The 15,216-nt window shown below is 36.6% G+C and overlaps 1 protein-coding gene across 1 annotated transcript in view; it reads right to left on the reverse strand.

The window, feature by feature from the left end:
* The window catches only part of LOC149566553 (poly(ADP-ribose) glycohydrolase 1-like), a 211,669-nt gene that overhangs the window by 135,668 nt on the left and 60,785 nt on the right, over window positions 1–15,216 (reverse strand). The window contains exons 4-5 of the mRNA XM_089819861.1: window positions 2,330–2,531; window positions 2,081–2,185 (exon numbers count right to left, since the gene is read on the reverse strand). Of these exons, the coding sequence (XP_089675987.1) occupies window positions 2,081–2,185; window positions 2,330–2,531 (307 nt within the window). The remainder of the gene's footprint in view (window positions 1–2,080; window positions 2,186–2,329; window positions 2,532–15,216) is intronic.

A 15,216-nucleotide genomic window follows, 5' to 3' on the forward strand; every position in this document is an offset into this window, starting at 1 on the left:
TGAATTAGTGAGCAAACTGAAGGCTGAAACTGAATTGGTTTACATTGTGACTCCTGCGTTTCATGTTTTGGAAGTTTAATCTCGCTCTAGAGTGACTACTGAATCATCTTAAGGCAGCATTTAATATTTTCAGTGCTGTGTCCAACCCCTAGAGGCTTGTGTCCAAGTAACAGGGGCCTGAAAATTGATTTAGGAGTTCTGTGATTTGGTTCAGAAGGGCTGCGATCAAGATTGGAAGCCCTGGGTTTGAAGTTTGAAGGTGTCATTGGCAAACACATATAATTCTGGGAGCTGTGAACATTGACTGAGGTTGCAATTGGATATTAATGTCAACTGTGGATGCTAGAGTAAGCTGGTGAAGGCATGCTGTAGCTGCACGTTGAGTCTGGGCAGAATTATTGCACTTATATTTCCATACCAGCAAATCAAACAGGTTGTAATCCTTTCTTAATCTACATAATAAGATTGGACAATTCAGCATTTGTAGAGATTATTAAGTGATTGTAGTTATTTGTGAAATTCCATGCAGTAAATATTACTTGCCAAATGTTTGTAAATTTACTCTTTACTGTAGATGGACATTTGATTTTCCTAGAATGCATGATAAGTGTTTGACAATATCTCAACTTAATTCAGTCACTCATATGTATGAGAATGCTGTAAACAAAGTAGCATATTATCTCTACTACATTGTCAATCAATTTTGCATCATTAGAACTATTCCAAAACACCATTTGCAGCATATGAATTTGAAACAATACAAACTGGAACAAAGAACAGCAGGTATAGTTCAAGCATGCAAAGTGTTGGACAAAATGTGAAACAACTGATTAGTAAAGTAAATTGTTGTTTGTCTAAGCTATAACTGGTAGGGGTTATTACAATGGTTTGACATAAGGTACAAGCACTGGGTTCACTACTATTTTCTAGATTCTTGGTACACAGCAATTGTGTATGGCCATAGGAAGAGCAATTAAATATGTAAATATTATAGACATAATGAACAAAATTACAATCATATGAATGTTAAATACATAAAGTAAACAAAATGATAGCAGAATTTCAAAATATTAAATTAGCCTTGTCATGAGAATTTATGATACATTTAATATATTTACAATAACTGTTCAAAATACAAAGTACTTATTGGTCATAGTTAAACTCGAAGCTAGTTGAACAATTAATTATACTGTTCTTCATCAAGAGCATTCGAACCAGCAATTGTTTCAGTAGAAACATATACCATAAGAATTGCAGCTCCTTAGTTATGTCTCATTTTTTAATGTTTTTACATGCTATATTGATGCTACAAGTCATGCCTGGACCAAGACTAAATTTTTATTCAACTTTTATCATGACAACCTGATGCCCTGAATAACAGAAGAGGCCAAGATGTACCAAGACCACTACCAAGAAAGTACTAGTATTTAAGGGGCTACCACAACAGTACATAGTAATGTCTAAAGAAGCACAATGGAAATATGTATGATTTCATTTAGACTTAGTAGTAAAACTAATAAAAATATCTTAAATACATCCATCTAAAATTTGACGAGACTTATCATCTCAAGCTGTTTTGTTTTACTTTAGAACTGTTCAATTTTATCTGTATACGTAGACACAATTGTATGCAATTTTTAATTTCATTTTTGACAAAGCCACTATCATTATTTATGCAGCTTCTTTGTTTTATTTTTATATTGAAAACTGTGGTAAATATTATATCCTTACATGTTACATTTTAATAGTTTAATATTAATATATATTTTAAAATATTTATATGTCTTCATGTTTAACCATTCAAAAAATAAATGTCAGTTCTAAATAGTTTTTCATTCACTTTTTCTTTCACCATCACAACATGAGATTCGTCTCCTCCCTGCTGCCAGTGTAGGTTATGCTTCTCAGTGTAATGAGATGACGAGAGGCATGTTATATCAATTCATTACAATAATCAAAGCAAATCATTTTTTTATTTAGAGAAAAACAAAATATAAGTTTTGCTTGTTTTATACACAAACAATTTGACAGAAAATAAAAAAAGACATCTTCAGGTTTCCATACAGTTGTAGTTGAATACCTGAACACAGCCATGACCAAGTACACCACCGCCAAGATATTTATTAGCAAAGTCCACTTCCAAAGCCTCTTCCTCATGATCCTCAATTGTACCTGATTCCATAACCTAAAGATCCGCAAAATTGGGAATAGGTGATGATCTAAACTCAGAACACTATTAGTGTATCTTTGGTATTCAAAATACTTCAGCATAGTAGTCAAAACAGAATTAATCCAGCATACGACATCTAATTCAACCCTGTATCGTTACCTTGAGATTGCAAAGAGGAACCTTGGATTCACTCCAATAATTGACCTTAGGATACAAAATAGAGAAATTGTCATCTTTAAAAGGAAGTACTTTTCTTTCAAAAGATACTGTACCACGTGGCATCTCAAACCAAATGCGCTCAAAATAATGGATGATGCACTTTATTTTGTGTTCTTGTTTCTCACCATCTGTGCTAAGACCCCTATATAAAACATAATTAATCACAACAAATTAAGACCAAAAAAATGCAGTTGTGCTAACGGCTGATTTCTTATAGTGCATACAAGATACACCCAAACTTGCCATCCTACAACATTTTTAGTTTGTAAATTCTAATTTACAAACAAATAATAAATTATAGAATGCACCTAAAGAAATAACACAACTTTATTGTGAAAGAACATAGTCATCATTAAGACTAAGAATAAAAAAGTAGCACTTACAGATTACTGCAAATATCCAAAACAAATTTTCTTAAGTTTGCTAGAACCTAAGTTGTTGAATCGTGGGACTTTTTCACTGGTTCTGGGTATGAAATGTACCGAAATTGGATTCTGAAACGAATCGCCTATGGGTACTGTTGATGTCAGTTTTGTACCACTATATAACATATAGGGATTGAATACCTGATATGGAATATCAGACACTCAATCCCTCTCTTGAAAAGTAAATAATCATGAAGACAAGAGAATAACTCCAATGTTTCTTACACCTATGGATACTAACTCAGTTATATTAATATGATTTGTTGTTTTAATCACATAGGCAGCCTTACGTTGTTCATTCAAGGATAACTTGGACTTTTGGTGTGATGGTGATGAATCTAGCTTTGCAATGTATATGAGCGCCAAATGATGTTGATGGTGATGATGATGGGGGTGTGTCTGCCAATGGTGTTTCTCCTTTTCTTCTAACTTTCTAAGAACAAACTCCAATTACTAAACTACTTGTTGCTTTACTCCTACTCCTATGAATGGAAAGATTAGCAAATGGACGAGGATCGAATTTGATGAAAGCTTACCAGCGGCTCTACCTCCATAGATGCAATGATTCAAGGGAAAAAGACTAGATTACCATACAAAGCTTCCTAACCAGCCGCTAGGATGCTAGTGGCCTAGTTTATAGATCCCTATCAAACATCCACTAATATCACCATACAACTATCCATCTACTCTTACTCTTACTTAACAACTTTCTTGAAATGAAATCTACTTTAACAACTTCAATGAAATCTAACTTTAACTATTAGAAGTAGAAACCATGCAATAACACCAAGTGTTCTTAATCACCACGCAAGTCACAACAATGATAAATAATCAATTTTGGTATTATCTTAAGCGACAATTTTCTTCAACCCTTTACGAATGAGAGCAAATGGCCTTATATAGGGGCAAAAATTACAACAAACGGTAGAGATTAAGAGGCAAAATCAACAATCGAAATCAAATCCTAGAAACTCTAATTAGGGTTGCCACCCCATCGGCCAATGAGAAAATGCCACCTCATCAATGGATCAATGAAGAAAAGGAAAAGTAGCAACCAATGATAAGGCACCAAAATGGTAGCCAATCAAAATTAGACAACTATCCTAACCAAGAAGAAGGAGAAATTGCCACTTGGGCTTACATCAAATGATCTTCTAATATAATTCTACCCCTTTTCTTTCATCTTTTTAGCCAAAACAATGAACTTGGCTAGCCTGTCATTGACTTCCTTCATGGGAGGGCAAAGTGTGTGCTTCATCTTAAGCTCAGCTGAATTCATCATGTTGCTCGCTACTTGCAGTGTCGTCATGATCCTTTTCATACTCTTTCGCATATCCAATAAAGGCATTGACGGAGGCAAAGGTGCCTAGATGTTTCTTCTTGATGGCAACCTTCCCCAACTCATCCAATCTTGATCCAAATTCTGTCTCATTGACATTCTCCTCTTTGATATCTTCAAAATCAAGTGCAGCCCCAACATCACTCATCATGGTTGAAATGGAAGTGTCAACACCTAGGCTGTGTTGTGCCATCTCATTCTGTATCTCTTCAAGTATCCTCAACAAACTAAGATGGTTAAGGCAACAAACCAAGACTCCACCATACTCATTCCTCCTTGGTCTACCAACTTGGCCCTCTCCAGATATCTCTCCGGTAGCCCAATAAATGCCTAAAGCTTGGGAACGGCTAAGTCCTTGACTGGAAGGAAATCCTTCCACTCCCCTTCAAATGTTCTGAATTTGTCTCTAATAGCCACCAATGACCTAAATGTCAAGATAAAGGCAAGAAATTTCACCCATCTTGAATTGTATCATGGATCCAATCCTTGACTTCATGCAACTGAGCCAATATCTCTTCTGTGTTGCTCCCGCTATCTTGAGGAAGGGTCACCTAATGCAACTACTGGATAGGCTAGCAATCTCTCCAATACTTGTTCTCGACCTCCAACTTTACAATCCTCTCATTTTCCTTCCTCAACCTTTCTCTAATTGAAACCATGTCTTCCTAGATCTCCTCACATTCCATGTCATCCGTAATTCTTCCCAAGTTATGCTCTATTATCTCATACTCCAGAGCTACAATCTCATCCACCATCTTGCTAACCTTTGGTATAGCAATCTGAACTTTTCAGAGACCCTTGTCATCGCTCCTGATTACTTTTGTCACCGTTTTTGCAATTTGTTTCTGTTTATCGCTGTCATCCTTTTCCAATAACCCTTGAATATCTTCAACTATCCGAACAATCACCACCTCGCCTCTTGGCATAAGCATTTTCCTTAACCAAAGCAGTGCAGTGCATCTTCCCAAATCAGGATTCGGTTCGACTAGCAAAGAATCACCAACGGCCTCGGGCGCCTGGCTTATTTCCTCAATATCAATTGGCCTATCCTCTTCTTCACGAGTGACTATTCATATCATCTCCATGTTGGTTCTCCGAGAGAGGAGAGTACTCAATATTGTTGTTGTAGCCACTTGATTCTAAATCAGAGCTCACCTCTACTACGGCCCCTTGTCCACTTGTATTATCCTCTTGGGCTCTAGCCTCAATTATGCTCTCCCTTGACGGTGTTGCATTCCATCTCTTTGCTGGAGGTTCTAGATGTTCTTTACTTTTCTCAACCTCCAAACTTCTCTTCTTCATACATGTATCTCGAACATGTATTTCTTTTTCCAGGGACAGGAGGTTGAGATCACTTCTTCATACATGTATCTCGAAGTTATGTTTTCGGGACCTCGCTTCAGTTTGAGACCAGCTATTCAATCTAGAATCAATAAGGGAATGGGGTCTCTGGCCATGATTGAGAGATAGTGCTTCAGACATCATTTTCAAGACATTTTGTCCAAGTTGTCCCTCTTAGACTCCCTGGTTAGACCGATTGCTCTTTGTGGCTCGATAATTTGGGGACCTTCTCTTCTTGCTTCGGATTGGGCTTCTATTGAGCATGTTCAGATGTTGTTTTTACAGCACATCATTAGATGTCATAGAATCACCCCTCACAGTATTGTCCCAGCCGACTTTGGTGCTCATCCTTTCAAACTTGCGACCATTTTTGACTTGATCTGGTTTCTTCATTAGCTCCATGGTTTCATGGGTTCTGATGTTGACCATCATAGATACTCTCATCTGGCATATTGTTCTTCAGTTCAGATTACGAGATCCAATACTAGCACCAGATCTCACTGTTGGTATGCCCTAGCCACCTCTTTGTTGGGTTTGATCGAGATTGATATTGATCGTCTTCCTCCATACCAGTTCTCACTAGATGCTCCTGTTCATCTCCTCCCCTCTCGACAGGTGTTGAATGAGTATGTTAGACAGGATATTTATAGGTAGTATATTATCACTACTTGGTGTAATCCTCCTAGTGGATTATGCCCTAAGATGGCATTTTATGCAGAGTATTTTCTTGAGATTCAGAATGGTATTATTGTACATCCTGGTTATCTCTATCGACGTTGGTGTCATGCTCTTTGATTCTCCTTGGGCTCCTTCAGAGTTGGTTCTCATCATCTTCGGGTCCAGAGTGATCATCGCTTGGACAAAGAGGATCAAGTTTGTAGATTGTGTACTTTAGCTGAGGTTGAGACAAAGACCCATTTCTTATTTCGTTGCCCTATCTACTATGAGATTAGAGGGAGATATTATTGTCTTCTCAGAGACTATTTCTCTCTCTCTAAATTCGTCAACTATGATGATCAATGGTGTCTTGCACTTTATCTTCGGGAGGCCACCAACATTGTGAGCATATCCTTCAGTCAGCCACACCTCTGACCAACTCATCACCTCCTTTTTCTCCCCCTTGTCTCATTCACGAGGCGTGAAAAGGCCTTCCAACATTACTCCTTCCAGATCAATCTGACATTGCACCAATCTTTCCAAACAGTGGCACTCCTCCAACGGATCTCGGCGACGATCTATCACTTTGTATCGTCCATGGTTATATCCTTCTGTAACTGACTACTTTGTAACTAGGAAGGATTCTTAGTCCTTACCTGGTGTTTCTTGTTTTGTTGTTTCTTTTATGTCATCGTTTGGTGATCCTGCTGCTATCGGCTCTTCTATTTGTATGCTTAGTCCCATAAACCTTTTTGGTTTTTTGTTGGACGTTAACATTATTATCTTATCTTATCTTGCTCTTAACCACTCTTTGTTGCTAGCTATCGCCTTCACCTTTCTATCTGACTAACTCCGCTGGACCTTCCTCTGGTTTCATCTTCTCATAAGTAAGGCATACCTTCTGACTTTGTAATTGCCTTAACTTCTCATTGTATCATAACTCGGTGTGCAGATCAACTGTCCTTGTAACTGCCTCTAAGGAAGGATCTTAATGATCATCCCAATCCACTAGACCCAATTTTGTTCCATCAATTGTATCATAATCCTCTCTTAGCACACTTTTGTCATCTTCTAGTTGATCCGGAATATCAAGGCCTCTCCATCTAAATGCCCTCATCATGTCCACTGACAATTTGGAGAAAGTTAGCTTTCTCACATGAAACTCATCTTGTGCATTGGCCTAAAAATCTTCTATAGTAGGAATATGTTTGAATGTGTTTTCGTGAGATGCCTTGATAAGACCATTAGGATCGAATGTTTGTCTTGCTCTATACCATCGTAGATGATACTATTCTAACTCTTTCTCCACAACTGCAAAGGCAACAAGATTGGGGCAAGTATCATCGCCTATTCCAAATGAGAAAGTGATCCCTCTCTCACCTTTAAGTTCCATCATTTTGTTATAATGCTCAAGTTGCCTAGCCAACTCCATCAAAACTATCTTGGCGGGTGGGTACCTTGGAAGTCTCTTGGGACAAATTGTACTTCCTACTACTCTAATATATGTCAATTGCGGAAATTGGATGAACCAACTCCCATATTTTTTAACTTTTGCTTCCGCTTCCAATGAGAGCCTTCTAGCAAGTGTCCATTGTAATATCCTTACCGTCTTCGTGGCAAAGGCGTCATAAAACATCTTATAATCTTTGGTGTTGTGCAAATGAAGTTGTGGATAGCACTCATGCACCAAACATTGCCCCGGCCCATTTCGAATTACTCATAAGGCCTTAAGTCCAAGATTTTCATATAGCCTCGCAAACAAATAGAAAAGATAGGACCCCATATAGAATTGTTTTTGATTTTGCATTGTCCTAAGTTGCAACTCTAAATATTCACTTATGATTCTAGCCCAATCAAATTTTCTCTTTCCACTTTCAATTTCATCAATAAAATAATACATCCAGTTCTTGAATTGCATACCTTGAGCCACGCCCATGATTCGGCTGAGAAGTACAATAAGATTGTCACATTTTGATTTGAAATCTAACTTGGTGAGCTCTGATGACTTGGTGACTTCCTTCTTGCCTTCGTGTAACCAATTCTTCTTTAGATGAATGAAGTAAGCCTCCTGATTATCTTGAAATAACTTAGCCGCCTAATCCATCATTATCACTGTCATGCTTTTATACTGGGGAACATTAAATACTTCTTCGACCACTTGTCCGTCAATGTTGGCTAACACTCTTTTCCCTTCATCAAAAATGATGGACTTGGTAACAATATCAAACCGGGATGCACACTCCATTACCAATTCCAGACAAGGCAAGGTAGGAGGGAAAGCCTACAATTCCGCTCTTGTAGATCTTCTTCTCCATGGGGGATTGTCCTTCCTTCAATCTGTCCTTCAACTGTATCATGTTCACTGTACCGATATTGGTATCACTTATTCGCCTCACTTTTGAGAGGAAGGTGACCTTAAGCATCATGTCTTCCTTGTCTTTTTTGGTATTTGTTCCCTTTGGGTTCTTGCTTGCACTAACATCTATCATCCTAAACACTTATTTCTACCCCTCGTTCTAAATGATATGGACTACACTTATCAATCTCCAACCTTCTTTCTATTGATAGAATCTAGCTTATTTCTCCCTCTCCAAGTCCTATCTTTACACTTATCAATCTCCAAACTTCAACCTAGGGGTGGGACTACCACTTATTTATGCCTCTTTGTTACCTTAGGATGCACTACACTTATATCTCCCAACTTCAATCCTAGGGTGGTCTAGCTTATTTCTGCCTCTCCAAGTGTCCTATCATGCAATCTACACTTATATCTCCTAACTTTAGCCCATCAATGGAATGATGAAGTGGTGGATGATGAGTGCAAGAAGAATATAAGAGAAATGAACCAAGCAAGAACAAAGAATAAAATCTGCCCTTAAAACCAATCTTCACCTCTAAAAATGAATAGAATTTTATCTTAAATCTGCCTTTACCAATAACCGGACCCTCTTCAAATTCGAATCAGATTTCAAAAATTTCAAGCCTCTTTCAAAATATGATGCTCTAGCAAATATCAAAATTTTAATGTCCTTGAAATAGCCTACACTTGCCAAAAATCATACCTTAAATCATATAGCCTCTTCACCAAATAAAATCGCCCAATTCTGGAAGGAAAAATCGCTGTCAAAGATGGAGAAATCAGACTTCAAAAAAAAAATCACCCTAGGGCAGAAATTCACCCAAGCAAGAAGGAGAAAATGTTGGCAAGAGATGGAAAAATCTATTCCAAAAATCACCCAAGCTGAAATTCGCCTTCCTTTAGAAGAAAATCACACACCCAAGGAGGAGGAGGAAAAAGGAATGAGAAAATAAGAGGGGAAGCCCCTCTTATACCACACTTTTTGCCTCTCCAAGTGGGCCGACCTGTCTAGAGGGAAAACAAAATTAAATTAACCCCTTAATTAATGGCCCAAATATAAATGCAATGTTAAAATTAATTAGCTCATAGTGAAATTAGCTCATTTAATTGCTAGTTTTGATCAAAAATTACAAAATAGAAACAAGGTAAGCCTAGGAGATGTCAAAATTTCCATTTAATAACGTTTTAGCAATTAAAATATTATTAAAATTGAATTTAGCAAACTAAAATCAATTTTCAATTCCAATTTACCAATTTCCTTTAACATTTTAAATCTTCTAGGCAATATTTCAACCAAATTAATGCAATTTTGCAATTTAGTCCACTTTCAATTTTGCAAAGCAATTATAATTTTTTATTTTTTATTTTTAACAAAATAAATCATTTTACTAGCAGTCAAAATTCAAACTCTAATTTCAATTTCACTATCAAAAATTTCTATATCACTGAAAAATTCAAGATTTTCCAAAATGACTAAATCTAATAAATTCATTTTGAAGATGCTCAAGCTTATACAATTATTTCAAATTTTCAAAAAAAAATCCATCTAAGTCCAAAATTTGCAATTTTATCCTACCAAATATTCATTTTAACCATTGTAAAAAAAAATGTTGTTTTGAAACCTGTTTGGCCTACAAATAAAATTACATGCTCCGGAAAATCAAGTTTTCACACCGGATGAAAAAAAAACCAAATCCCTTCTTGGCTTGAAGGCATCCAAGGTGTAAAATTTTCAAATTGAAATCCTTTGGGCAATTCCAAAAAATTTGCTAGGTCAACCGAAAAAATAGGGGGTCCCCAAAAATTTTTGGGCAATGATGTGAAAACCTCACAACAGGTACACATCTGGAATTTGTGTTTTTAAATAATATCAAAATGTTTAGTGATTTTAGTTTGATCTTTTAGATATTGTTAAGACCTGCACTGCTGATTAGTGAACTCTGAACTTATCTCTCATGAGATTCTAGCTTGATCTTTTTGACACTGAAACCTGAATTTAAATTAGAATGATATGTTTCAAAGTTTGAAATTTGTAATGGTTTTGTTTGGCATATGCATTGATGTATGACATTCTAAACTTGATTCTATTTTTTAGCTGCATATATTCAGATGTGTGTGTGTGTGTGTGTGTGTGTGTTAAATATATTATATATATAATATGTTTGTATGTATATTTGGATGAAGGTACCAAAATGTAGCCATTCCCACACCCCGCGGCCCCCCAAACAAAATACACCATACCAGCATTTCATACCCACATATCCATACCCATTCCCATTCCTGATTCAGCAACTTAGTCTAGAACAAAACAAACATTATTTGCATTTTATATCCATAAATATTCAACAAAAATTGTCATAACGTGTAACTTTGTGATGCTATTGTAAATTACCAAATAGTCATCCCCAAAGATTACACAGTGTCAATCACATAAAACAAATAATCAGTTTCTCCAAAATACTCAATAGAAATCCATTTTATATCTAAGAACAAGAAGAATCACAGAAACCAAGCATTGTGACTACAACAGAAAGCTATCACATGGATCTGCACCCCAATAGACAAGGAATTCACAGTCTTCCAATATCACCCAAGCTCAACTGGCGTAATCTGAGTAAAATCTTTTTTAAAGTTTACATGTTCCTAGTATTGTATAGGTAGGTCTCATCCTGAAAAATATCTCGGCATCTTCTCCAATAAAGGAAAATGATCAGAGCCATCCACACTGTATGTCATAGAGGCTCAAAATTGCCTTTAATTCTTCAAAAATCCACCACCATTGATCCATAAATTATAATGGACATTCCACACAGTACTTCATCATTAACAAAAGATGGAAGCCTGGAATTCTCCAGGCAATGTTAAATTCAATAAATGCAACAAAATGAGAGTCAAAAATTACACGATTGAAGGCAATCGAGATTTACCATGCAGAAACTGAGTTCCAAGAGAAAACCCCAATCAAATGCAAATCAAATTAGCCACTTAATCACAAACTCCAATGGCAATAGAAATATTAGACCACTTGGGCACACAACCAGCCTAAATCTAACTTATTCAGTCACTATGAGCTCTTGCAAACTTCCCAAACACCCAATACTTTCATAGATTGTCTAAACGTGATTTATTTGGATTACAAACTCACTTTAATTCAGTTAGAATCCCAACTACATGCCATACAATTGCCCATTTCAAGCATACAACAATTATACAATATGATCACGTTTTACAATCAAGAACAAGAGCTCAAAACGCAAAAGAGTTTGAACAGTTTAGGAAATTAAAAAGCCATGACTTGATTTATATCATATTATTAACTTTTAAGTAATGAAACCATCACTTGTCGTCAAAAGGCTATCAGGAAACCATCACTTTTTTATACAAAGTTGTCACTTATCATAAAGAGACTATTATGAATTCATTGCTTTGAAAGATGAAACAACCAAGCGGACGCTTGAACCCCCTTCAAGATCCCATAGGGCGGTAAGACCACATAAATCCTCCACCTAGCAAAGGCTTCCTTCTTCTTCTAGGATTTCTGGGGGTCCTGAAAGGTGTTGGGGAATTTCCTGTCATGTTGCATATCTGTCGATTATGGGTTTTTCCCTTGTGGATCGGAGCAGCTAGTTCGTCAAGTTTTTGTTCTTGGTTTGGGGATTTCCTCTTGCTTTGGTTCTTCTTTTCTTGTTGCTCTGTCTTTCCTCGGACACCATTTGGTGCTAACATTGTCTGTTGGGTTGTTGCTCTGTTTCTGGCAGTCCCTTATGCCCTCTTGTTGGCCTTTGCTTGGACATTAATACGTTTATCTTATATGTTGCTTTTCTAGACAAAGCTGCCAAATTGATTATGAACACCTCTTTTTCTCTATAGGAAGTCCCCACTTTTCTGAAGAGTATTATGAAACACCCAAGTAAAGCTGACAGTTTTGCACAAATGCTAGAAGCACCACTTTTCCTTAGTTTTCTTGTTGGTCAAAGACAACTTTGAGATGTCCCAAAACTCTTGACTATTCTCTAGCATCCAAGTAACTGATGACCCACAATGTTTATTCCTTCACCATAAGTTCTCTTGAGGAAGCTCTTTGTAAACTAAATAAAACAAGAAGCCTACAACCTAAGGACACAACCCTTAGCATCAGATTCTCACGTAAAGCACAAACCAATTTGGCACTTCTACCAGAAAAGGGAGATTTTTATGTCTTTTCAACTAGAGGAAACAAACCATGGCAACTAATGAACACTCAATCTTTCCAATTGAAAACAGCAACTAAAAATTAATAGTACAAAACTTGGCTTAAAATGATTTGAATAAAGGAAAGACAGTTCAGTAAAAGGAATTAAGGAATTGTGTACAACACTAGGATCACCAAATTCATAGGAACACACACTACAAAGCCTCAAAGTAATTGAATTTATGTATACAAACATACACAAGCAACTTTGGCAAGAAGCAAACATAAAATTGCTCCTAGAAAATGAAGTGCAAGTGGCACCTATTTATAAGCATTGTAAACGACATTGCCAATGCCAATACAAGCACGAGTACAAGAATTGGGTACATGGATATGAGCAACTTTGTTTTTCCTTTAGGTACATAAGTTTGGGACTGGGTACATGAAATATACAGAATTGACAAGCTAAATGCATTTTATAGCATTATACTTCATCATTGATCAATGCAAATGCAAAAATGGTAATGATAAAGATAAATATAATGCCAATTGATCGTTAAATATTTAATATTTATCTGTATCAATTGGCATTTAATAGCAATAATTTTCGTTGTCTAATTTCTTGATTCTGGTCTCCACTCTCAGACCCCCTCATTGTAATCAAATTTCTTGCATGACAAGAGATCCCACTAACTTGTATGACAAGAGATCCCACTAGTGAGGGTTTAGGAATGGGTTTGAGGGGCAAGAATGATGAGTTCTACAAGGTGATAGATGTGAGAAATGTGAATGAAGAGAGCAAACTGATATTTGTATTAGGTGAAATGATGATTTTAGATGCAATTTTGAGTTTTTATAGGGAAAAAAATCGAAGTTTGTCCTTCTTACTTTTTGGGATTGAATACCTTTGTGTATGCCTAGATATGCACCTAGGTGTATTGAGATGCTTCGTTGCATACTCAAGCATACCCCTGGTAAAACCCATACCGAACATACCTACTACTAGAGCAAAACAACTTAAGAGCATACCCAGTAACCTAGCATGTTTATGATGAAAAACTGCCCAATAATCTAGCATGAGTATGATAAAAAAACTACCCAATAATCTAGTATGAATAATGATGAAAAAACTAACAATACAATGTTATGAATAATTTTTTTATGCACAAAGAAAGCTTATTACACAATTTTGTCCACACATTCTAAACTCAAACTCTAAATCAAGAGATATTGTTAATTTCTCTTTTGGAGAATTATGCCTCTGGCCAAATTTCTTATAGGACAGGGATGAAAGTCCAGATGACTTTCTGACAGATCAAGACTCGAAATGCAGCACAGTTCGAACTCGGGATCCACAGCATGCTGAAGATTTGGTATTTTGGAAGGAAACCGCTGATAGTCCGCTGGTGCAATTTCATCCTGAAATAATCAGTCCTGAAAGTTGGTAAGTGAAGAATTGGTTTCTATTGAAGAATTTATCTTTGTTGTCAATGAAGATTTACTAGTACAAATTAATTGAACTTTTGTAAACAAATACTTGTTGCAATTTTTTTTTATTACAACTGTTTTAGCCTTTAGGCAATTGGGTTGAAAGCATTAATAAAAAATTGGATGCAAGTTTGAAGCAAAGATGTGGCTTTGTGTTCTTATTGTTGGTCAAAGGAATTTGCCCAAACAACTATTTTACATCGAAGGAAATCAAAAGACTTGAAGCCACAAGCATAGTGAAGGGTTGAATTAGAGAAACTAAAGTATACTTTTTAGGCATGGAAGTTTGATATTATTTCTGCTGCCAAGGAATCCAGCCTGTTAACTTGTGTTTTGCAAGACATCGAACATTTTGAAGAGATCACATGATTTCTACAAAGGATTCACCCAATCAAGAGAAATTTATTGTATTGAATTGGGATAGCCGCTAAGTCCACAAAAACTGCAGGAGAGATGGAGAAAGGAATTTGCAAATAAGTTTGAGGTAATCGTTGATGTCGGGAAAACGGGTAGTTAGATGGTTGGTCTGTCCGAGGAAGTTACAGGGATGCGATAGTTCGCCTTGCATACCCTCGAGCACTATATGTATGCATTTCTCTCTTGGAATGAGACATGCTTGTATGGAGAAACTTGTATGTAGCAATCAGTTGATGAATACAATGCTGTTATATTCTCTTTATATCCATTGTTGAATACTTTACTTACGTGTGCAATTAATCTTTGTTAACCCTAGAGGGAAAACATTTGGCATCGTTGCCCATCAAATCTAGGAAATAATGAAATGAGTGGATAAATGGGATTACCATTTGAGGAGAATCGGAAAGTGAGGACCAATGTCGAAGGCATTACGGAACTCTTTGAAGGGGAGCATGCTTTGACAATTGAATTCCTGGTTTCACTTCATACAGCGATCAAAACTTTCGTACAAAGGGAAGCTGTATGAGGAGAAGTCGATGAAAACCTTGTGTGGGACGTGCTCAACATCAGCCCTACAACGAATAGGTTGTTGCATAAACTAGCTCATCTATTGGCGTAGGCAACAATAGC

Source organism: Cupressus sempervirens, chromosome 3 (assembly GCF_028749045.1).
Source record: "Cupressus sempervirens isolate cs-2001-9-10 chromosome 3, ASM2874904v1, whole genome shotgun sequence".
Lineage (NCBI taxonomy): Eukaryota > Viridiplantae > Streptophyta > Pinopsida > Cupressales > Cupressaceae > Cupressus > Cupressus sempervirens.